At 39.3% G+C, this 26,286-nt stretch overlaps 1 protein-coding gene across 5 annotated transcripts in view; it reads left to right on the top strand.

The window, feature by feature from the left end:
- The first annotated feature begins 486 nt into the window (after nt 1-486).
- Nucleotides 487-26,286, top strand: part of LOC100818869 (valine--tRNA ligase, chloroplastic/mitochondrial 2) — a 79,040-nt gene continuing 53,240 nt past the window's right edge. For 3 of the 5 annotated variants that reach the window (XR_005889419.1, XM_041011386.1, XM_041011387.1), the window contains exons 1-7: nt 487-766; nt 867-957; nt 1,422-1,548; nt 1,974-2,057; nt 2,620-2,714; nt 21,663-21,754; nt 22,134-22,187. Coding sequence is in view for 4 of the 5 variants with exons in the window: in XM_041011386.1 (XP_040867320.1) it covers nt 619-766; nt 867-957; nt 1,422-1,548; nt 1,974-2,057; nt 2,620-2,714; nt 21,663-21,754; nt 22,134-22,187 (691 nt within the window). In the remaining variant the exon portion in view is untranslated. Of the gene's footprint in view, nt 767-866; nt 958-1,421; nt 1,549-1,973; nt 2,058-2,619; nt 2,715-21,662; nt 21,755-22,133; nt 22,188-26,286 lie in introns of those variants that run through there. The other 2 variants (XM_003550050.5, XM_006600971.4) reach the window with 2 other exon arrangements.

The following is a 26,286-nucleotide window of genomic DNA, read 5'->3' as shown; positions in this document are numbered from 1 at the left end:
AACATATCAAATATTTAGTAATGAATGTTGTGACTAACCACTCAGAAAGCTTAGCTGCCTAAGTGTGTGGCCCTTTATGTCTAGACATTTTGAACATCAAGATACTCTTGAATAAAAGTTAAAAAAGTTAAAGTTTCAGCCAAAATTGACAAAGTGACAATTTACCCCCTTCTTGTGACATTCTGATAACTTCAATACTATCAAGAGTACATCATACAAATTATATTATATGTAATTCTATAATTATATATTCATCTTATATTTTTTTTGTTTTTTATTTATTATTTATTTAAAAATTTAGCCAGACACTCGGTGACTCTCTTGCCCTAGTTATTTTATAATTATCTTTCTTTAAAAATAAATAGTCTTATCAAATTAAAGGAGGGTTAGTTAAAATTAATATAACTTAATAAACTTTAGCTAAACATAAAATGTTTCTCAATTTCCTCTAAAAACAAATTTTTCTCAATTTATTTATCTGTGGGGAGCGTGTCATTTTCCCTCCTCATCTCATCCTTTCACAAGCACGCAACTTGTGCTGCTTAGCCGAATGCTACTCAGTGCTTCTTTTTCTTCTTCTTCTTCTTCTTCTGTTGCTGTGAAGTGAAACCATCAAGCATGTCTACGATGCTCTCTCTCTCCGCTTCTTATTACTCTTCTTCTCGTCTCTTGTGTCCCTTCTCTTCTTCGCGCAATCCTCTTCTCTTCTTCACGCGCTGCCGCCGTCGTCGCATTGCACTCTCTTGCACTCGCCGTCATCTTGCAGGTTCTCTTCGCCTAATTCCTCTTCCTCTTTCCAACAACAAAATTTTCTTTTTCTTTTCTTTTTTCAATTGTGAGTATCATTATTGTTTGATATCTTTCAGTTGCCGCGTCGGAGAGAGAGAATGGTGTCTTTACGTCTCCTGAGGTTGCCAAATCCTTCGACTTTGCCGCGGAAGAGCGCATATACAATTGGTATGCTTTTGAAATTAATGTTGAAATTAGTGGTGTGTTATTATTTTGACCAAGGTTTTAAATATCGGTCGCGGCAAATGGCGGATAAATGCGGTCAATACGGTCCCAATTGCAGTCGCAGACAGTTAAAGACCTTGATGTTGCGGCCCAAATCACGGTCGTGGACCGATAATTAAAACCTTGATTTTGACACACAGTGCAAAATAATCCTGCGTAGTGGAAAACGGCTTTTGCTGTTGTCGTTTTGCAGTGGCGAAAGAATTGGCATTCAAATTATTTGATTTTGATCCCTTGATGCTTTTGTATTGATATATAAAGCTTGGTTCTGGCTGTTTTGGAGTCATAATTGTTTCAATTTTGGTTTCTGTTTTTTTTTTTCTTTTGGCTTTTAAGGGCTCACACTTTGAAGCATGGATGATTGTGAGAATGTAAGTTATGTTTTGATTGTGATTATTGGATGCTAGGTGGGAGTCTCAAGGGTATTTTAGGCCGAGCTTTGACCGGGGAAGTGATCCTTTTGTGATACCAATGCCGCCACCCAATGTTACTGGTTCTCTGCACATGGGGCATGCCATGTTTGTGACACTTGAGGTTTCAATTTTTATTTTTTATTTAATTCATAGTTCATGTATATTACTATTACTATTAGTATTTATTTATGTACACTATGACATTTTCTGTATTTCGGTATTTCCCTATTGCTAAGGTTCCATTTTTTTTCTCTGTGATTTACTAAGGTAATTATAACAATGGATTTCTGATGCAACTCATTCAACTTTTGAAGTCATCAATTTTTTATGGTTGGTTGCTTGCTGGTTATGTGCACATGGAATTTAATATCAAATTGTGAAAAAAATAAGAAAAGATGTTATTCCTTCCTTTTCTGCTTGTTGCATTTTGTTAAGTGATGTTGAGTTGTGGTTTCTCTGTAAACTTTTTACACTAGTACAATACTACAAATGTGTGGGTAATATATGTATGTATTTCTCATCATGCATATTCATGTATCCGTGCAGGATATTATGATAAGGTACAATCGGATGAAAGGAAGGCCAACACTTTGGCTTCCAGGGACTGATCATGCTGGAATTGCTACTCAGGTTTGTCAATTGTGAGGCCAATTTTTGCCACCCATTTTTCTTCTCTCTCTCTCTCTCTCGCTCTCTCTTTGTCTGTAGGGTGCTCTGCATTTTGACTACAATTATTAAGGAGAGTTTAATGCTGTTCTGCTTATTCTGAGCTAATATTGTAATGTGCCTTGTAATGGATGTACATGACTATGATAGTTTAGCTTGTTAAGTTCTCTAATGTGTCAGCTTGGATTCCTTTTGCTTCTCTCATGCTTGTTATAGACTATTTTATTGAAGAAAAGAAATCAAGGAAATGTGTAATGTTAGCACTGATTTATTTTCACTATGGTTGGGTCTAAGACAAGCTGTATTTATTGGAGGATAGCATTGCCTATATGACTTTCCGCTACAGCTCTAATTTTTTGGATTTTTAAATGGCTTGCTATTTTTGTAGTTTTTCCATCCCTCATTCTTTTTCCTTACTATACAGTTTTATTTTGTCAGATATAATTTTATGATTCTTACTTTTTCTCCTTATTTCGTTCAGTTAAAGATCTTAGTTTTCCACTCAGTTTTATTTTCTTTCTCCCAGTTGGTTGTTGAAAGAATGCTAGCTTCTGAAGGGGTAAAAAGGACTGAATTGAGTAGAGATGAATTCACAAAAAGGGTTTGGCAGTGGAAAGAGAAGTATGTCTTCATGTCCTTGCTTATTTTTCTTCAATCTTATTTTTTGTTTTTGCACAGCCAATGGATTGCCCCTATCAAAAGATGTAGAATGGAAAAAATCTCATTATGTCCTATTACAAGAGATTAGAATCTGGAATATTATAAAGACTTAGGTGTATGAATTATATAAGAGGATAAATATTAAGTGATAAAACCTGTCTAAAAAAATTCATCTTTGGGCCATCCATTTTCACCTAAATCTGAATTATACTTTCCTCCTAATAACCTAGTTCCACTTCCATAATAATATAGTCTTAGAGGAATGTGATGTTGACCACTAATTAGGATTATCATTTCTCTTTATTTGACTCTTGATTTATTTTAGTTTATCTTGTTTCTTTATCTTTTCCTATCTTAATAAGATCTGGAATCTTGATTTTAAATCCTTACTTTATTAATTAGGATATTTTTAGATATGATCCTATTAATTAGGGATTTCTTTGTTTTATTTTAGATTTAATTGCACTTTTTGCCACCAAAGTTTCTCAATCCAGTGAATTTTGCCCTTCAATTTATAAAAAAGTTGTGATTTGTCTTAATTGTAGCAATTTTTCTACCCCAAGACAAACCATACTTTGTTAATTGAGGGCAAAATTTGCAAACAAAATCTTTGGGGAAAAATTTGCGAGATTGGGAAACTTTGGAGGCAAAAAGTGCAATTAAGCCTTTATTTTATCAATTAGAATCAATTAGGATAATTGTTAGCTATGATCTTATTAATTAGGAGTCTCTTTATTTTTGTTTTATCAATTAGTATAATTGTTAGGGATATCTTTGTAGCCTTTTTGAAGCTCAAATTTGATTGAAATTTTATCTACCAGAAAATATTTTCAGAAAAAACTTGTTAGTCTAGGAGGGGCTCCGTCGGAGATGAGTTTGCTTCTTGCTTTCACCATAGGACGCATGAAGGATTATTTCGTGTCTATGCGTGTAAGTTAATCCTATGCGAAGTTTCATAACAACTTAGTACAGAGTCAGCATGGCTGACATGGATTTAACAGCAAAACTGAATGCCTTCATAGAGCTGATGGTGGTCAGGCAAAGTGCACTAGAAGAGCATATGGCTGACCTTTCCATTATTATTTGAGGAGTGACTAAAGGCTCAGTCGGAGAGAACTCAGGAAACAAGCAGTGATAACAATGGAGGCAGTAAAGGTTCGGGAGGCAAAAAGGACTCACAATATGGAGGATCCATGGTTCCTCATTATTCCAAAATGGAATTCCCCACTTATGATGACACTGGGGATTCATTGGGATGTCTGAAACATTGTGAGTGATTTTTATAAATTAAAGGCTAGCTGATGGTGACAAGGTGGGATTAGGAAGGTTTCATCTAATAGGAGAGGTGCAGTTGTAGTTTGATCAAGTAGAAGGAGAAGAACCAGATCAAGATTGGGGGTGCTTTAAGGAAAGCTGTCATATATGATTCAGACCACCTGTGAGCAATAATCCATTGGGTGAGCTTTGTAAAAAGCAACAAGGTTTTGTAGAGAATTATCAACACTGCTTTAACTTGGTGCATTTGGTTTCATCGAAACAGAATTGTATTTGCAAATGAAAGGTTTAATGGTCAAAAGCTGATGGAGGATGCAATTTTCTTCTGCTGGAGTTGGCTCAAACATTTGGAAAAAGGATTTGATATTCCATTTCACTCATGGGCAAGCAACATAAGGGTTGGGTTTTGTAATCAGGGGGGGATTGTCCTATAGCTTTTTGATGGATGGATGTCTTTACTAATTCACACCTATGGAGTGTTAATTCTTGCAATAAAGCTTGAATTAGGTTTCCGTAGGTCCTCAAATAGTATGGACACAATGTACATATATCAGTCCCACTTGTACTAATCCCTTTATAATATTATAAATTAGTTTTGCTTACCAAAAAAAAAAACACTAGCTCCAATCCTTATTAGCCATAACTTTTAACCTCACCAACATATGAATCTTTTTACTGCTGGGCTGTTAGAATTAAGAATTGATATTGGGTTTCACCAACCATGAATTTTGGGTGTTGCCGTGAATATGGCTCGGGAGTTAGAATGCAAGCAAAGTGTCTCTTCAAGGGGGGTTGACACCACCTTTTACAAATGGGCTGTTTCTTCCACCCAGACAAGCTCAGCAACTAAAGAGGGTGGAGGGGACCACACAAATAAGCCTACTAGATCAGTAGTATAGTAGGTTCTACACCATTTATCAAAAAACTAATGAGGGAAAGAATGGTTGAAAGAAGAGCTAAGGGCCTGTGTTACAATTGTGATTAAGCTTATATGCAGTGGGACATAAATGTAAAAGGTTGTTTTGTATTCAAGTACTTGGGGAGGATGACAACTTAGACAAGGATGGCCGCAAGGAAACTCTTTTTAAAATTTGAATGTGAGCTTGAGTACACACTCAAAGTCGAGCTTGGAAGTGACAATGTAGACCGCTAGTTAGGATTATCATATCTCTTTAATTTAAATCTTGATTTATTTTAGTTTATCTTGTTTCTATCTTTTCTTAATAAGATTTAGATATCTGAATTCTTATTTGAGGTCATTATTTTATTAATTAGGATAATTTTTATATATGATCCTATTAATTAGGAATCTCTTTTTTATATCAATTAGGATGATTGTTGGTTATGATCCTATTCATTAGGAGTTTATTTATTTTATTTTGTCAATTAGGATAAATTTTAGTTATCTTTTGTAGTCTTTTTGAAGGGTAGGCTTGATTGAAATATTATCTGTGAGAAATGATTTTCAGAAAAACTTGTGTTAGTCTTGGACCGCTCTCGGTGGGACTCTCGGACCTCTTGGTGAGACTTTTTTAAGGACAAGTTAGCTTGCTTTCACCATAGGTCACAAGAAGGATTATTCCATGTCTAGGCCTATGACTTGATCCTCAGTGAAGGTTCATAACTGAATGTACCAAAACCATTTTAATATTTGAAATTTTGTTGAATATATTGTAGTTTGGTTTACATTCAATGTTCCTAGTTAGTTTGAACATAAATGGGGGCAAGATGGTGAAGATAAGGAATGACCTAGAACAGCTCTGATACATATACTGACTTGAATTGAAATGCTTGAATAGTATTGGAAAAACCCCAAGTTCTACATTGACTAGAGATAAAACCAAAATAGTGTATATAAGTGGGGGGCAACCCTCACCTCAGAAGTTGATTTTGTGAGGTTGAGTTAGACTCACCCAACTTCTAAGATGGAACATAAGAACCTACCCTAGATTTGTAATTTGGTCACATACCGTGTTATCCACGCACCAAGTCCAATAAGTGTTGAATGTGATTGAGTGTATTGGGAAAAATCCAAGTTCCACATTGGTTAGAGATAAGGCCAAAATAGTTTATATAAGTGGGGGACAACCTTCACCTCACGAGCTAGTTTTGTGAGGTTGAGTTATGGCCAAATCCAATTTCTAAGAAAATAGAAAGAGTCTTATTATTATTGATTGATTAGATAAAATGTCTCTTACTTACAAACATATAGGGATAAGGATATGCAAAAGTTCAGAAATAAGGATTTTAGGTTCTAAGGGCGGGTTTTATGTGTTGTATTTTGATGGGTGCCTGTATGGCTAATCTTCAGATGTAATTTCTCACTGTAACCTGTAGTACCATTGGTACTTCTAATTATCAATATAAATTATCTTTGCAGTTCAAAAAAAAATAAAAGGTTCTAAGGGGATTCTATCCTTATCAAGGTAATGATTATAGACCCATCTCTCTTATAGGGTGTGCTTATAAAATAGTGTCTAAAGTCCTTGCTAATAGGCTGGCTCTTGTTCTACCTCACATTATTGATGAAAGGCAAACTGCCTTTCTCAAAGGAAGGCATATCCTCCATGGTGTGATGATTGCTAATGAGGTCATAGCTGAAGCTAAATTCAAAAATAACCCCTGCATGGTTTTCAAAGTTGATTTTGAAAAAGCTTATGACTCGGTATCTTGGGGATTTCTAAACTATATGATGATGAGGATGGGATTTTGTGAAAGATGGAGAAAATGAATCTATGGATGTCTGTCTAGTGAAACTATATCAATTCTAATCAATGGCAGCCCCACTAGAGAGTTTGTGCCTGAGAGGGGACTAAGGCAGGGAGACCCCCTTGCACCTTTCCTATTTAACTTAGTAGCTAAGGGTCTTACTGGTTTGATGAGGGCAGCTGTCTCTAAAAACATCTTCAGCAGTTATCAAGTGGGGAGCCAAAAGGAAGAGATTAATATATACTGCAATATGCAGATGATACCTTGTTTTTTGGAACTGCAACTACAACTAATGTTAAAGTCATGAAATCTATCCTCAGAATTTTTGAGCTGGCTTCAGGGCTCAAGATCAACTATGCTAAAAGTCAATTTGGGTGCTTGGGTAAATCTGTGGCTTGGTGCAGGGAAACAGCTAATTATCTTAACTGTGGCCAGTTGGATTTTCCTTTTTCTTACCTTGGAATTCCAGTGGGGTCGACCTCTAAAAGCTGGAATGTTTGGCAGCCTCTTATCAGCAAGTTTGAATCTAAATTAGCAAAATGGAAGCAGAGATGCCTATCTATGGGAGGCAGGATATCCCTCATCAATTCTTAACAGCCCTTCCTATTTACCTATTGTCTTTCTTTAAAATTCCTAAAAAAGTGGTGCACAAGGTAGTATCTATCCAGAGGAATTTTTTATGGGGAGGAGGTTCTGAGGCAGCCAAGATTGCATGGGTAAATTGGGACACTGTGTGTCTTTCCAAGAACAAAGGAGGGCTCGGGATTAAAGACCTGTCCAAGTTTAATGAAGCCTTGCTTGGTAAGTGGGGATGGGAATTGGCAAACAACCAAAATCAGCTCTGGGCTAGAGTCTTGTTATCCAAATATGGAGGGTGGAATGCCCTATGTTCTGGTAGGGACAGTGCACATTTCTCTCATTGGTGGAAGGATTTAAGGTCTGTTTTCCACCAGCATCACAGCAACAACATCATTAATAATTTGAGATGGAAGGTGGGTGATGGGTTAAGAATCAAGTTTTGGAAAGATAAGTGGAGGGAGGGTGATTTAAGCCTACAAGATAAATACCCAAGCTTGTACCAAGTTAGTACTCAGCAGAACCATTCCATCAATTCAATGGGTCTTTTAGTTGATAACAGATGGGAGTGGAAGTTTCAATGGAGGAGAAATCTCTTTGATCACGAAATTGATATGGCAGCAGCTTTCATGGCAGACATTGTTGAGTTTCAAATCCAACCTTCAAGCAGGGACCTTCTCCTTTGGGGGCCTGATTCTGGTGGACCCTACTCCACAAAGTCAGCATACAACTTCCTGAAGGATGTTGACACTCAGGTTACTGAAGATAGTGCTTCCAAGATTATCTGGAATCTCAAAATTCCACCTAGAGCAAGTGCTTTCTCTTGGAGAATTTTCAAGAACAGAATACCTACCAAGGTTAACTTAAGGAGGAGACATGTGGAGCTGCCTTCTTATAATTGCCCGCTGGGGGATGAGGAAGAGGAAACTGTTGGTCATGTCATGTATTCATGCATAAAAACTAGGTATCTTTGGTGGGAGATTCTGAGTTGGGTCAATAGAGTGGGTCCATTCTCCATTGAGCCTAGAGATCACTTTAAGCAATTCTCTCTATGGAGTGGAAAAAGCTCAGTGGATAAAAGATGGCAAGTCCTATGGGTAGCTCTATCCATGACTATTTGGAAGCATAGAAATTCCTTGGTGTTCAACAACCAGAATTTTTGCTCCGAAAAAGTCATGGACGAAGCTTTATTTCACACTTGGTCTTGGTTAAATGGCATGGAGAAAAACTTCCATATTCACTTTAACCAATGGTCTACTAGACTGAAGGAAGAAATGTCTTAGGGGTGTTTGAGGTTTGGGTCTTCAGCTTATGTGATATACTTTTTGTAGTTGGGTTTGGCAGAATCTGCCTTTGTAATTACCTATCATTTTCAGTACATCTAGTACTGAAGTATTATTAATACTCAGATTTTTGCAGTGCAAAAAAAAAAAGGTAACTAGGTAACGTTAAAAGAATAAATATAACAAAATGAATCATTTTTTTTTTTGGAAGGCAGAAAATATATATATTATTAATATATAAACCAGTACCAGTGGTACCAGAGATAAAAGTTACAAGGCACCAAGGTGCTACCCTCCAAAATAACCATCCAACCTAAGCAGCAAAAACATACAAGCCCAACCCAAACTAGGCAACGGAATTTGTTATATTAGAAGACCAATGGTTGAAACTAGTACTAAAGTCTTTATCATTAGCCTTTAACCATGACCAAGCTAAAAAAATAGCATGGTCCATGACTTTATAGGGGTCAAAAGGTTTTCCTTGGAAAATCAAATGATTCCTATGCTGCCATATAGAGGTAGTTAAGGCAATCCACCACCCACATCTTGTACTATGGTTCACACTTGCCCCAAAACCATCACAGAATTGAGAAAAATGGTTAACAGGGTTAATTGGAAGGGGACCTACTACCCGGATCCAGCTCATAGATTCCCACCACAGGCCATTTGTCAGATTACAGTTGAAGAACAGATGGCCCACATCCTCCTGCACACATCCACACAAAGGACAGGTAGCTTCCTGAGTAATGGCATTTCTTCTTAAAAGATTGTCCTTGGTGGGGAGTCTATTTTTAAGAAGTCTCCAACAAAAGATCACTGCCCGAGGGGGGATTTTCAGCTGTTTAGGAAAGCTATAAAGGCAAATTCATGTATAGTGGCTTATCATTATCTAAGGGAGTTACATTTTCTATTTACTGCCATTTAATGTACATCAATCTGAATTATTATAAAAAAGAGATTTTGAGTGCTTCATTACTCAAACAATTTCATCAAATATTCTAATATTCAACTTGGTATTAGAGTGAACTCAAATAATTGATTAAAGGCCATTGACCGAATTCAATCATCTCTTGCCACTAGTGCTTCAACAATTTGTGTCTCTCAATCTACTAGCTTGTGTCTCTTTCTCTTAATCAACTAATATTCAATATCCATGGATAATTGATTTAGATGCTTCTTATCACATATTTGGTAATGGTTCTTCATTTTACTCCAAGTCTCCTAATATTCCTCAAGTCATTAGCGTAGCAAATGGATCTAAGGTTACTGCTAAGGAATTAGTCACGTTCCACTCTCTTCTTCATTGAACTTGAAATCTATCTTTTTTATCCCTAGTTGTCCTTTTATTTAATTTCTCTTAGCCAATTAACTCATTCTCTAAATTGTTCAGTGACTTGATTCTAATTCTTTTGTCATATAGGAATGTGGTACAGGTGAATAATTGGCCCATATGACATGAATCTCAAGGTCTCTATTATCTAGAATTATTAGAGTATTCTTACTTCCACTAATTAAAGTGTAATGATTTTTACTTAGTTATAGTTGACAACAACAAGCTAGCTAGGTTGTGATCCCCAACACGTTTTTCATTCTTCTTCTTTGATCTTCGATCCTTGGTCTTTATTTTTCCCTCCTCCACCACCTATCTCTGCTGTGATGATTACCGCTGGTGGTGGTGGTGGTGGTTTACCTTCGCCAAACGGTGGAGATGCACTGCCGATTCAGTCTTCCCCGATGAATACAAACTTCATATATTCCATTATAGAGAAGCTTGATGCAGTAAAGTACCTTTTATGGAAATCGCAGGTCCAACCTGTGATTCATGGTGTGATCGCCTTCATCACCTCATTCAGGAACTACAAATTCTGGAGCGTTTTGCGGCACTCGCTGATCGAGATGTTGGTCGCGTCATTGAGGCCTATTGCGCCTGGGAGCAACATGATCAATTGTTGCTCTCATTGCTTCAATATACTATTTCTACTCTGATGCTTTGCAAATTCATGGTTTGTGGTTGCTATGGGATAAAATCCACAATTATTTTCATGCTCATATGAATGCGAAGGCGAGGCAGCTTTGTACTAATCTTCGACTAATCTCTCTTGAAGTTCAATCTGTTTCCGATTTTCTCTCTGCAATACAAAATATCGTAGACTCTCTGATTGCTATAGGAGATCCGATTTCTGTGGAAGAGCATATTGATATTATCATTGAAGGCTTACCCGAAAATTATGACTCTTCTATTGTGTTTATCACTAATAAACTTGACCTTCCTTCTATTGATGAAATTGAAACCGTACTTGCACATGAATCTCAAATTGAAAAGTTTCGCAAGAAGAATGTTGCTTCCATTAATGTTGCGGCCACTTAATCTGCTCCTCTGATCTCTAATTTGGACACAGTGCAAGCTAATTTTGTGCAACAGACCTCTAATCAGAATCAAATCCCTAATCAGAATCAGTTTTTGAATTATCCCCAAACTGGTCAGAACCAAAATCAGCAGTCCAACTTCAGTGGTGGTCGTGGTGGTTGCTATGGTGACCGTGGTGGTCGTAGCTCAATTCAATTCAATGCTCTATCTGCTTCAAATTTGGATATGATGCTGCTAATTGCTGGCACATGCCTTCCTCCTCATTCTATGGTGCTTAACCTATCTTATGTTCACACCAATGACACAACCTATGTTTCCTACACAACAACAATATGCACCATCCCCTATGCAGTATGGTGCTGTGCCTATGCAATATGGTGTGTCCTATGCAGTATGGTGTTGTTGCTCCTCCTATGCTCAACAATTTACCTGCTCCACAACAGTTGCAGCACCAAACTTACTCGGGCAACACTTCTCAAGCTCCTATGATTGCCAATTATGCTTCATCACTACCACAGCCAGCTCCTACATCCTCCACTCCCCAAGCAATGCTTGCTGGAACCAGCACTAGTCCTTCTAGTAACTGGTATCCTGATTCTGGGGCTTCACACCATGTGACTTCTAATGTGCAGAACATACAGCAATGTGCTCCTTTTGAGGGGTCTGATCAAGTCATTATAGGCCATGGATAAGCTTTGCCTATTAAGCCTATTGGTTCTTCTTTCTTATCTCCTTTTAATTCTAATATTAGCCTTAATCTTCACCAATTACTGCATGTCCTTGCTATTTCTAAAAATCTGTCAAGTGTCAGTCAATTTGCTAAAGACATTTCAGTCTTTTTTTGAATTCCATCCAAATGTCTGTTTGGTGAAATCTCAGGGATCCAATGAGATACTTCTCAAAGGACGTCTCAGTTCTGATGGTTTATACACGTTTCCCAGCTTGCTGTCAAGTCCTTCTTCCAAAGTCAAGACAAACTCTCTTAGAACTAGTTCTATTTTACCACATGCTATTGTAAACTCTGCATCTGTACACTCTATTACAGCAAACACTTGGCACTCTAGGTTTGGGCATCCTAGTGCTGCTGTTCAAAAACTTGTAATGCAACTTTGTAAGATACCTTTTATCAATAAAAGTGAGCTTGATTTCTGTTGTTCATGTTGTCTTGGAAAAGCCCACAGATTACACTCCTTCTATCACTACTTATAATCACCCTCTTGAGTTCATTTTTAGTGATCTTTGGGACCAGCTCCCGTTTTTTTTCCTACTGTGTATAACTATTATGTTACCTTAAGTTTTGTAAGAGCAGACACAAGGGATGAGAGAGTGAGAGAGAGAATGAGAGTGAGTGGACCATAGTGGTCAGAGGGAGAGGAAAACAGAGGGAAGGGGAGAGACCGAGAGTGGATCCCAAAACGAATTATGACAACAATAAGCTTGGACAATCTCAAAGATATCACCATGTTAACTGGAGGGATAAGGATGCCATCACAACGTTTTACTTCACACGCTTCCATGAACACATAACAAAAAAGGATCTCTGGGCTCAGTTCAAGAAATGGGGGGACGTGAGGGAGATTTTCATCCCCAAAGACAGGAACAAAGGTGGAAGACGATATGGTTTTGTGAGGTTTAAAGGGGTATCCGACGAACTCAGATTAGAAAAACAGCTTGATAACATCATATTAGACGGACTCAAGATGTATGTTAATGTCCCAAAATACGGGAGAGGGAAGGTGAGGGTCGAGGAGCGTACCTCCAAACCCGGAATCTTGAAGGAAGGGCATAGCAAGGAAATGACTGCTGCGCGACATAGAGCAATGCAGAACAGCAAAAGACATATGCCAAGGTGGTCTCCGCTACCCAAAGGGATCACGGTCAGATGAAGCACCCCAAACCTCCACAACTGAGATACGTTGAATCCCACTCGTCACTCCACCTTCAAGTGGCAGCAGGGGAAAATAAATGATTCACAGACGCATGGGTGGTAGGCTTAAGAAATTGCGGGCTTTTGAAAGGATAGAGGATGACATACGTTGGGAGTTAGGCGTGAACGTCGTGCTGAAATATCTCGGTGATGACATGGTGCTCCTCCTTGGGATGGCGGGCAATAAAGCGGAGGAAATCATTGCCGAAGAGTATCAACACGGAACATCTCCGTTCCACTCGCTAGAGAGGTGGAATCCGACGATGAGACCGGGACACAGACTTGTTTGTGCCCAGTGTTGGGGTATTCCTATCGAGGTATGGGACATGGGGAACATTCGCAAAATCGTGGTGGGCATTGGAGACCTTGTAGAGGTCGACGATGATGTTGAAGACATGAGAAGGCTGGACAGGATGATGATGATGTTGAAGACATGAGAAGGCTGGACAGGGCTAGAATCCTCATCAGGACACCATGGAAACCGTTCTTCCACCACACTGTTGCAGTTACCATTGGCGGGGAGCTTCACCAAGTGAACATTGTCGAGGAGGGGGCGAGCGATGATGGGAGGCGCAATTTCTTGGGTCGAAGACCGTCAGACTCATCGGAAGAGCTAGATTCTGATGGTATTGATGGAGAGTCACTGATAGCCTTGCACTCGCCTCTGTACGAGCTCCGGCGTCAACCAAACAATCCAGATGCTGATCTGGTGTTCGCTGTCGACAACAATGGAGATCCCCTCACAGGCACCGGAACTCTCATTGGAAGATCGGCCAATCCATCGGACGTTAATCACTTCGACGATCTTGACGGCGGTCCTCCGATCGCAGTTCAGGTGCAGCTGATCTCGCGTTGGGGGAAGCCATTCACCCCTGACGGAGATACGGTTGCGGTCGCTGCCAACAATCCCGGGCCCCCATTATCCTATGGACCTCCATTCTAACACACAACGGATATTACCCAGGGAAGCTGGTTAATACCCCCCAATTTCGAAAATGGTGAGCGTACTTCGACCAAAAAGGATACGAAGTAGAAAGGTATAGGAAAAGGAGCAGAGGCAGTGACCAAAAATGGAGAAATACGCGTAGGTGATACACAAACAGGGAATGACCAGGGGGAAGGTGAATCACTGACAGGAATAGACGTACCCTTAGAAGATAAACAAAGGGAAGTAGCTGTTGGGGAGGTCAAATTTCAAACGAGTGTTGACCATGCAACCCCCATTGGGCTCCCCCACTCACAATCACCACATCAAAGCTATGATAAGGCACCTGTGTATTTTGAACCAGTGGGCCTCCCTCAACATTGTCGATCCAGCCCACTTCACCAAGCTAGGGACAGTGACCTCATTATACCACAAAAAGGGATCCGAGACTCCCAAGTAGCTGTGGATGGGCCAAATAATGGGGCGGGCTTTCCTGAATGCACCACTACAAACAGATTACACCAAAACAATGTTGGCCCAACATACCAAACAGTTGAGGGCAAAATGGAGTTGAAAGTGTTTGCCAGAAGAAAGGGGTGTAAACAGCAGGTGGCCCAAAAGGATCTTAACAGGGGAAAGGCCATAGAGTCAATCCTTACGGGATACAACTCTCACACAGAATCCAGGGGAAGAGCCATACCAAAACGATCAAAAGAAACCAACTCACAGATGCATGTAAAATCCATTGGACCTGATGAAGGGCAGATCGAGGAGGCATTAACCCAATGGGAACTTGCAAAAATCATGGGGGTGTCTATAGAGTCAGAGCAGACAACAATCATCCATAAAATTAAGGACATGGAGACCAGAGACAAGAAAGAGGCTGAGGAATTGGGTGACAACAAACCTGCATCATGAACATTGTCTCTTACAATGTTAGAGGGCTTGGGAGAGGGGTCAAATGGGCTGCAGTTAGGAGGCTCGTTACAAAACACAAAGTAGACATTTTGTGCATTCAAGAAACCAAGAAGGAGCAAATCGACAAACCTATGTGTCAAGCTCTGCGGGGAGACACGGATGTTGCTTGGGAATTCCAGCCAGCAGTAAATACAGCGGGTGGCTTATTGTGCATGTGGAATGATCAAGCCTTCAAAGTGGAAAGAAGAGTACAGGGTAGAGGTTACATTCTATTGGATGGGATCTGGACACACGAAAATCAGAGGGTATCCATAGTCAACGTATATTCCCCCTGTGATAGACAAAATAAATGTGATCTATGGGTATCACTTTTGCAACTAAGACAACAGGGCCATGAAGAAATGTGGTGCTTACTGGGAGACTTCCATAACATTAGACACCCTTCTGAAAGAGAAGGTGTGTTTCATAGGGGAGTGGAAGCAGCTAGTATTAATGAGTTTAATGAATGGGTATCTGACATGGAGCTTGTTGAAATCCTGAGCGTGGGGAGGAAACTCACTTGGTTCAAACCAAATGGGGCTTCGAAGAGTAAACTAGATAGATTCCTTGTATCCCATGAGTGGCTTCTTAAATGGCCAGACTACACTACCTCCATCTTGGACATGAATTTTTTTTATCATTGTCCCATTCTCCTTAGAACCACCAACACTGATTGGGGGCCAAAACCATTTAGGGTGTTCGATTGTTGGTTGAAGGATAAATCCTTTGATCAGACAGTCAGAGAGTGCTGGAGAAATGCTCAACCAAGGGGGTGGGGAGGTTATGTACTCAAAGAAAAAATTAAAAACCTCAAGGAGTCATTGAAGCTGTGGAACAATGTGCACTATGGAGATACACTCAAGAAGGTACAAAAGATTGAGGCAGAGTTAAACAGCTTGGAAGATGCAAGTTCTACTAGACAGTTAAGCTCTCAAGAGCTAATAACTCGCAAGAAACTACAGGAGGAACTTTGGACAGCAGCACACTCACACGAGTCCTTGATGAGGCAGAAGGCAAGAGTGAAATGGCTCAAAGAAGGGGATTGTAATTCTCGCTACTTTCACTTGATAATGAATTCCAGATGTACAAATAATGCAGTTAAAGGCGTATTGGCTAATGGCTAATGGGTAGATGATCCCAGAAAGGTAAAAGAGGAAATCTACAGATTTTTTGAGAACAGATTTATGGAACCTGAACAGCACAGAACAGTCCTAAATGGGACCAGATTTTCTAGGATTGGACAGCAGCAGAATGACATGCTGGTGGGAGCTTTCACCGAGGCAGAAATTAGAGTGGCTGTTTGGATTGTGGAAGCGAAAAAAGTCCGGGACCGAATGGTTTAAACTTCAAATTTATTAAACAGTTTTGGGAGTTGCTAAAGCCCGAAATCAGACGGTTCATTACTGCATTTCATGCCAATGGGATATTCCCGAGGGGCACCAATGCATCTTTCATTGCCCTGATCCCAAAGGTGAAGGATCCACATCATCTTAATGAATATAGACCTATTTCTTTAATAGGATGTGTTTATAAGATTGTGACTAAGCTCCTAGCAAGCAAGCTGAAAAAGGTGCTGCCACATATAATTAATGAGAGGCAGTCAGCTTTTACTGCTGGAAGACAGCTGTTGCACAGCGTTTTGATAGCTAATGAGGCGGTGGAGGAAGCAAAAAGGCATAATAAACCATGCCTAGTGTTTAAAGTGGACTACGAAAGAGCCTATGACTCGGTCTCATGGAACTTCCTATCATATATGATGTACAGACTAGGTTTCTGCCCTAAGTGGATTAGATGGATAGAGGGCTGTCTGAATTCAGCCTCTGTGTCTGTTTTGGTTAACGGTAGCCCCACAAATGAATTTAATCCTCATAGAGGCCTTAGACAAGGTGACCCATTAGCGTCCTTACTCTTCAATATAGTCGCGGAAGGCTTAACCGGCCTAATGAGAGAAGCACTGGACAAAAGTATCTACAACAGCCTCCTTGTGGGAAAAAACAGGATTCCAGTCAACATATTACAATATGCAGATGACATCATTTTCTTTGGTGAAGCCACAATGCAAAATGTGAGGACTATAAAGTCCATGTTGAGAAGCTTCGAACTTGCGTCTGGTTTAAAGATAAACTTTGCGAAGAGCAGCTTTGGGGTAATAGGCAAACCTGATCAATGGCTGAAGGAGGCGGCTGATTATCTTAACTGCAGAATTTTGTCCTTGCCATTCTTGTATCTGGGTATCTCCATTGGGGATAACCCAAGACATAGTGAATTTTGGGATCCCATTATCAGAAAGTGTGAGAGAAAACTAGCTTCATGGAAACACAGACATATATCCTTTAAGGGGAGAGTGACTCTGATTAACTCAGGCCTAACTGCAATTCCTATTTATTTTTTCTTTTTTCAAGGTTCCTTCAAAAATAATAGTCAAATTGGAAGCTATTCAACGCAGATTCCTATGGGGTGGAGGACAAGAGCATAAGAAGATTGCATGGGTAGACTGGAAGACAGTATGCTTACCAAAAGACAAAGGTGGGCTAGGCATCAAAGACCTTAGGACTTTTAACGCAGCTCTGCTGGGGAAGTGGAGGTGGGATCTGTTCCACAAGCAAAAGGAACCATGGGCCACAATGATCTACTCGAAATATGGTGGGTGGAGGTCATTAGAGGAAGGAAGATCGGGCACTCATGACTCAACTTGGTGGAAGGACCTACTATCAATCCACAACCAGCAGCATACCAGAGGTCTCAAAAAGGAAACGTCATGGAAGGTGGGCGGCAGTCAGAAGTTTAGGTTTTGGGAAAATCCATGGACAGTTGATGACTTGCCACTTATGGAGAAATACCCTAGGATGTATCAGATTTCATGCCAACAAAAGCAATTGATCATGCAGATGGGTAGTATCATGAATAATGGGTGGGAATGGAAGCTCATTTGGAGGAGGCCTCTCTTTGATGCTGAGGTAGCAATGGCAGACACTTTTTTAGGAGAGATTTCACAGCAGCAAGTGGATTCTCATAAGGAAGATACCTGGATTTGGAAATCTGACCCCTCTGGGGATTACTCAACAAAATCAGGGTATAACTTGATTCGAGGAGAAACTATGGGGGCAATTCAGAATTCTGATTTTGAGGATCTATGGAAACTCAAAATTCCAGCCTAAGCTGCAGTGTTTGCTTGGAGACTCATCCGAGACAGACTGCCGACAAAGAATAATCTTACTAGGAGACAGGTGACGGTAGAGGACATGTTGTGCCCTTTCTTCAGAAATAGAGAGGAGGAGGCTGCTCATCTATTCTTCACCTGCAGCAATATCCTCCCTCTATGGTGGGAGACAATGTCCTGGGTTAACTTATCAACAGCAATGCCACAAAGCCCAAGGGATCACTACCTGCAGCATGGACATAGTGTTGCTGGAACGAAAAAGTCTACAAGATGGAAGTGCAGGTGGATTGCCTTAGCATTCACAATCTGGCAACACAGAAATAAGATAGTCTTCCAAAATGCTACTTTTGATGGAGGCAAACTGATGGATGATGCGGTTCTCCTAATCTGGTCATGGATCAAAACAATGTAGAAGGATTTTGTAATGCATTTTAATCAATGGTCATCCAACCTCAAGGACGGGTTTAGAAACTAGGAGGGAATTGGTGTGTTGTTGGATCATGTAAAAAAATTTTACTATGTCTCCAGCTTGCTACAGCTTATAAGCTGCAATCCTGCTGGATGCATACCTACTCATATGTATTCATAGTACTACTGGTACTATTCAAGTTTATAACATAAGTATTTTTGCCGAGCAAAAAAAAACTGTTACCTTTGTTCATATACTAGGTATACCTGGAATTTTCTACTTAGGGCTAAATCGGATACACTTACTGTCTTCAAACAGTTTAAAGCTTTGACTGAAAAGCAATTTAATCTTGCCATTAAAGCAGTTCAAACAGACTTGGGGGGGGGGGGGGGGGAGTTCAGACCTTTTACCTCCTTTTTACAGCAAGAAGGCATCATGCATAGAGTCATTTGTCCTCATACTCATCACCAAAAAGGTGTGGTCGAGAGAAAACATAGACACATAGTTGTGCATGGCCTCACTCTCTTGGCTCAAGCTATTCTTCCTCTTACTTATTGGGACCATGCCTTTCTAACCAGTGTATACCTCATCAATAGACTCCCTACTTCTTCCCTCAAGTTTGAAATCCCTTTTGTAAAATTGTACAAACAGCAACCAGATTCACTTTCTTAAGGTTTTTGGTTGTGCTTGCTTTCACTCCTAAGACTTTATAACAAAAATAAACTTCATTTTCGGTCTCAAGAGTGTGGTTTTCTGGGGATATTCACCTGCTCACAAAGGATACAAGTGCCTTTCAGCAGATGGAAGAATTTACATTTCTAAGGATGTCGTGTTTAATGAGTCTAAATTTCCATATCCTGATCTTTTTTTTTCTTCTCCTACTTCTCACCCCTCTTTAGAGTCTCATGTACCTAATACTACTATTCCTCTTGTTTCTGTCCCTCAACCCCAATCACCTACTCCTTCACCTGTTGACTCTCCAGCCAACACCTCACACTCCAGTCAATCTCCTCCTTTACCTATTGACCCTCAACATGACTCTCAACCAGCACCTCCTACACCTACTAATTCATCTTCACAAAGTTCTGTCTTACCACAGGCACCTCTTATTCCATCCATTCCTCAAAACACTCATCCAATGCAAACAAGATCAAGTCTGGTATTGGGCAGCACAGAATTCACCCTACTCTTCTTCTTGCTCACATGGAACCTAAGTCTACCAAGCAAGCCTTGGCTGATCCTACATGGCTAGCTGCCATGCAAGCAGAATATGATGCTTTGATTAACAATGGCACTTGGTCCCTTGTTCCTTTGCCTCCTAACAAAGTTCCTATTGGCTGAAAGTGGATTTTCAGAGTTAAAGAAAACCCAGATGGCTCAGTCAACAAGTACAAAGCCAGATTAGTGGCCAAGGGGTTTCATCAGCAGTATGGAACCGATTATACGGAGACTTCCTCACCTGTTATGAAGCCCATAACAGTAAGACTTCTTTTCTCCCTAGCTGTCACATATGGCTGGCCACTTCAACAACTGGATGTGAAAATGCCTTTCTCAATGGCATTCTTGAAGAGGAGGGGTATGTGAAGCAACCTCTAGGGGGTTTGAATCTTCTACCAAATCAATGGTGTGCAAGCTTCATTAGGCTATCTATGGCCTCAAACAAGCTCCAAGGGCTTGATTTGATAGACTCAAAGAGACTCCTACTGAAGTTTGAGTTCATATCCAGCAAGTGTGATCCCACTTTGTGTACTCCAAGGGATCATCTACTATCTACATGCTAGTATATATTGGGAAACATCCAAGTCCCAAATCGACTAGAGATAAGGCCAATATAGAATATATAAGTGGGGGGCAACCCTCATCCTTTAAGCTAACTTTTAGGGTTGAGTTAGACTTGAACCCACATTCTAAGATGATATTAGAACTTATCTTAGATCTATTAAAAGGGAGTCACCCACCATATTATCCATGCTCGAAGCACAAACGTGTTGGGCGTGAGGGGATGTATTGGGGAAAACCCAAGTCCCACATTGGTTAGAGATAAGGCCAAGATAGAATGTATAAGTGAGGGATAACCCTCACCCAATGAGCTAGCTTTTGGGGTTGAGTTTGGCTTAAACCTACATTCTAAGAGTATATGTAGATGATATCATAATCACTGGGAATAATACTCCACTGTTGCAGCAACTTATCTCTAAGCTAATTAGTGTGTTTTCACTCAAAGACCTTGGCTCTTTGGATTATTTCTTAGGGATTGAAGTGAAACACCAATCTGATGGCTCTATTGCTCTCACTCAAAGCAAATATATTAAAGATTTACTGGCCAGAACCAGCATGTCAGAGACTAAACCTATTTCTTCACCTATGGTAACTGGCTGCAAACTCACTAAGAGTGGTTCTGACCCCCTCCCTGATCCATAGATGTACAGGTCAGTTGTTGGAGCACTTCAATATGCTACTATAACTAGACCAGAGATCAGCTTCTCTGTCAACAAGGTCTGTCAATTCATGAAGGAGCCTCTTGAATATCATTGGGTAGTAGTCAAAAGGATCCTAAGGTACCTCAAAGGTACTCTCGCATGGGGCTTCATCTGAAACCTGCTTCTGCCCCCTTCTCCATCAATGCCTTCTGTGAGGCAGATTGGGCCTCTGACCCTGATGACAGAAGGTCCACATCCGGTGCCTGTGTTTTTACTTTGGGCCTAACCTCATCTCCTGGTGGTCCAAGAAGCAGACAGCTGTGGCCCGCTCTAGCACAGAGTCAGAGTATAGAAGCTTGGCCCTAGTCACTGCTGAGGTGTCTTGGCTTCAGTCTCTTTTGACTGAACTTGCAGTTCCACACAAGCTGCCAGTCATCCATTGTGACAACACTAGCACTGTGTCACTTGCTCCTAACCCAGTCCTTCATGCTCGCACCAAACACATGGACTTAGACCCTGTTTTTTGTTCGGGAAAAGGTTCTGAACAAACTGCTTTAGAGTTGACACAGTTCATTGTAATGTGGCTTATTCTTTCAGATCAATGATAAAATCTACTTACATTTTCTCTCAAATTCTATCAAGAATCAACTTCTATGTCCTGTGTTGCTGGTGTTACATCTCCAAAGCTTCTTCATGATTGCGTGGGTCATCAAAATTTGTCAAAATTAAAGCAAATGGATGAATAATGAGTGTTTTGCAGAACTAGATGTTTTGTGTTATGCAGAACTAGATGTTGCCAATGATTAAATTACTACCTGTAAACTGTGAAGGCATTTCTTCATTGATATATTGTTATCTTCTTCCTCCATCCTTCTCATACTATTTGTTTACTTCATTCAGATATGGTGGAACTATCGCAAATCAGATCAAGAGACTCGGTGCTTCATGTGATTGGTCTAGAGAGCACTTTACACTTGATGAACAGCTAAGTCGTAAGACAGTTTTCTACTAATTAGAACTCTCGCTAACCCAGAAAGTATATGGGCACTTATTGGAAAAATTATGGTGATACAAATAAAGATAATTGGTGCTGTTTTGAATTTTTATAACTGTTTTCATTTAGATCTATTATTATTATTATTATTATTATTGTCATTGTCATTGTCATTATTATTATTATTGTTATTGTCATTGTCATTGTGATTATTATTATTATTATTATTATTATTATTATTACTATTATTATCATCCAATGTCTGTTAAATTTCCCTGAATTTTTCTCATCAATGTAAATCCAACATTGTTGTATTGTTAGCATTTGTTTACCCGTGCTGTAATGTATACTGATACCTTGCCTTATAATTTACGCAGAAGCTGTAGTTGAGGCATTTGTTAGACTTCATGAGAAAGGTTTGATTTATCAAGGTATAAACTGAAGCTACATTTTGGTATATAACTATATATTTCATTTGCACTTTGTTTTAATTTGTGTTTGATTTTGCATATTTTGAAAAAATAGTTGCTTATTTTGTCTAGTTTAGTGAGAGCTTTTTGAAAAATAACATTTATTTCCCTAAGAAACACTCTTACAAACATGCACGTAAGTAGTGTTTAGTCCAGTTTTCCTTTTGGCTTAAAAAGCTACTTTAAAGGTACAACTCATTCTTGAAGTTACAAGTCTAAATAAGAACCTTTAAAGTGAAGTAGCAGTTATTTGGCAGTTTTCATTTTTTTAGCTTAAAAAGAGATGACTTGAGAGAGAGCAAGGAGAGAGTGGAGAGAGAGAAAGAAAGGAGAGAGTGGAGTGAGAGAAAGAAAGGAGAGAGTGGAGAGAGACAAGGGTGAGAGAGAAATGTGGACATAAGCAATTGAAGTTATTTGGCAGTTTTCATTTTTTTAGCTTAAAAAGAGATGACTTGAGAGAGAGCAAGGAGAGAGTGGAGTGAGAGAAAGAAAGGAGAGAGAAATGTGGACATAAGCAATTGAAAATCTTCTCGTTGACAAAGAAAGGAGATATCAAACTAATAAACATCTATTTTGGTTTTTAAAAAGGTTTGATTTACACTTGACATTGATTTAGCTCCCAAAAGATTAGCAACATCATTATAACATTATAATCATTCAATTATGAAATGTGATCATGAAATAATCCTTTTATGCATAAACTCATATTGAAAGGGTAAATGTCATTTTCAATAAACTGTTTCTTCGAGTCAGCTCAGTTGATTAAATTGTGAGACATTCCAGCCTTCTCCTATTTACTCGTACTCTCTCCCCTTATAAGGTATATTATGAGCCTCTTGCACCAATGAGAGACTAAAAATTTCAACTTTTAATGTTTAAGAAACCTAATTGATATGTTTATTTTTTTCATTATTAAAAAGCTAAAGTATTCTCACTTTTATTTGATGGGAGAATTCTATGTACTTCTATAACAATATTGTTGAAAAGGAGAGCAGAGGACAAATTTGGTGAATACCGTGTCTAAGATACACAACGTTGACTTCATTATATAGACTCAAAATAATAAATACAATTGATTTATTATATAGACTCAAAATAATAAATACAATTGATTATAGAAGATTTTGTTCCTATGAATCAAATATTGTTTTCGTTATAAAATACAATAGTACACTAAATAAAGCATAATATATAATACAAAAATTATAAATAATAGTAATAAAAATATCATAAACTAAATAATAAAAATAAAAAAATAATACATAATACAATAAGCTAAGTAATGATAAAAAGAAATTCTAAATAGTATAATAAATTAGAAATATATATTATATATATATATGTTAAAAAATTAAATCGGTAAAGATATGTATGAATAATTCTAGGATACCGTAGAGATTTGTTCAAGATATCTGCCAATTGGTCAATAGAATTGGTAATTATAAAGTGGGTTTCTGTAATTGTGTGTTTGTATCTCACAAATGATCCTTTATTTATAGTGAGATTGGTTTACAATATATTCCCTAATAATGATTAGAATCCCTAATAATCAGCTGTGGATATTTCCTAATTACAAATCATATCTTTAATGCTCCCCTTAAGTTGGAGCATACATATAATATGATCCAAGCTTGTTATAAATGTTGTCAACATAAGGGCCCTTGAGTGATTTAGTGAACTTGTTTGCAAGTTGGTCACTAAAGCCGACAAAGTTGGTGATGATTTCTCCTGAAAGCACCTTCTCTCTCACAAAGTGACAGTCAATCTCTATGTGTTTAGTCCGTTAATGGAAGAGCGAATTTGAAGCAATGTGAATAGCATATTGATTGTCACATATTAGTTTAGTATCTTGAGTGTCTCCAAATTTTAGCTGTTGGAGAAGTTTCCTAAGCCATGTAATCTCACATCCAGCTGCTGCCATAGCACGGTAATCAGCTTCAGCACTAGATCTAACAACTGTTTTTTGCTTCTTGCTCCTACAAGGGATCAAGTTTCCTCCAATGAGAACACAATATCCTAAAGTGGACTTCCTATTTGATGGTGATCCTGCCCAATCAGCACTAGAATAGCAAACGATGACAGCATCACAATTTGTATGACAACATTCCAATGACTATCACATGCAAATGTGATATCTGGTCTAGTGACAATGACGTAATTAAGTCTACCGACTAGACGATGATATCTTCCAGGGACTTACAATGGCTCCCTTGACCTAGAAGAAGCTTCACATTAGGATCCATAGGAGTGCCTCTCGAGTGACAATCGAGCATGTCTTGGTCAAAATGTCTATAGCATACTTCCGTTGGGAAATGACTATGCCAGATGAGGATTAGGCAACTTCGATGCCAAGGAAGTACCTAAGTGGACCCAAGTCCTTGGTCTGAAACTAACTATGGAGGTGAGACTTGAGGCGGAGAATGCCACTAGAGTTATCGCCAGTGATGATGATGTAATCAACATACACAACTAGATAGATGCATAGGCCAGACGGTGAATGGAGGGAAAATACTGAGTGATCTGCTTCACAATGACTCATTCAAAACTCAAGCAGAGTGGCGCTGAAATGACCGACTAGGCATGAGGAGATTGCTTCAGGCCATAAAGAGAATGTCAAAATCTACAAACAAGGCGTGACTTGCCTGAAACTGTAAAACTAGAGGGTTGATCCATGTACACCTTTTCTTGCAAGTCCATCTAGGAAGGCATTTTTGATGTCCAACTGGTGAAGAGGCCAATGTTGGATGGTGGCCATAGTGAGAAAAATACAAACAAAGGTGATTTTGCCTCATGACAAATGTTGTTGCCATAATCAAGACCAAAATCTGAGTATAACCCTTAGCCACTAGACGAGCTTTGTAGCGATCAATTGTGCCATCGGGTGCAATCTTCACTATGTAGACCCAACAACATCATGGATTTGTTGGTAGGCAACAAAACGAGCTCCCATGTGTTGCTGGCATTCAAAGCAGCCATTTCTACCAACATTGCTTGTTGCCAATTATGGTCAGCCATGGCTTCACCGTAGACTTAGGAATAGACACAAAATCCAAAGAAGAGACAAAAGAAAAATAGAAAGAAGATATACGGTCACAATAGGCATATTTAGGATTAGCATTACGAGTGGACCGAATACCTTTGCGTAGCATAATGGGAAATTCAAGTGTTGGTGACGGTGGTGGAAGGACGTTTGGAGTAGGAGATGATGCTGGAGGATCAATGGGTGGCATTGCCAATGGTGCTTTTTTTTTGCACAGCAAAAATTTGATATTATTAATAGTTGATCAGTACTAGGTGTACTGAAATATATCAAAATATACAAAGGCATAAATCTGCCAGCCCCAACTACATAAGATATAACCACAATAGGTGGATACCCATACAGCAAAAGAAAACCCCTAGGACATTTCCTCCTTTAAGGTAGTAGACCATTGATTAAAATGTGTATGGAAATCTTTCTCCATGCAGTTGATCCAAGACCATGTGTGAAACAAAGCTTCGTCCATGACTTTTTCGGTGCTGAAATTCTGGTTGTAAAACACCAAGGCATTTCTATGCTTCCAAATAGTCATGGATAAAGCTATCCAGAAAGCTTTCCATCGGTTGTCTACATTGCTTTTTCCACTCCATTGAGAGAATTGCAGAAAATGGCATTTGGGTTCAATAGGGAAAGGACCCACCCTATTGACCCATCTCAAGCTCTCCCACCAAAGATGTCTAGTTTTCCTGCAAGAATACATGATATGGCCAGCAGTTTCCTCATCCTGATCACAAAGAGGACAGTTATAAGAGGGCAGCTCCACATGTCTCCTCCTTAGATTATCCCTAGTAGGTAGTCTGTTCTTGAAGATTCTCCAAGAGAAAGCACTTGCTCTTGGGGGAATTTTCAATCTCCAAATGATCTTGTAGTTGCTGTCTTCAGAAATAGAATTGGCCTCAGTATTGAGGAGATTGTAGGCTGACTTTGTGGAGTAATAACCAGCAGGATCAGCCCCCCAGCTGAGAAAATCCCGACTTGAAGGTTGGATCTGAAAACCTCAATGTCAGCCATGAATGCTGC

This window comes from Glycine max, chromosome 17, assembly GCF_000004515.6.
Source record: "Glycine max cultivar Williams 82 chromosome 17, Glycine_max_v4.0, whole genome shotgun sequence".
In the NCBI taxonomy this organism is placed as follows: Eukaryota; Viridiplantae; Streptophyta; class Magnoliopsida; order Fabales; family Fabaceae; genus Glycine; species Glycine max.
This window is presented reverse-complemented; position numbering and strand designations above follow the sequence as displayed.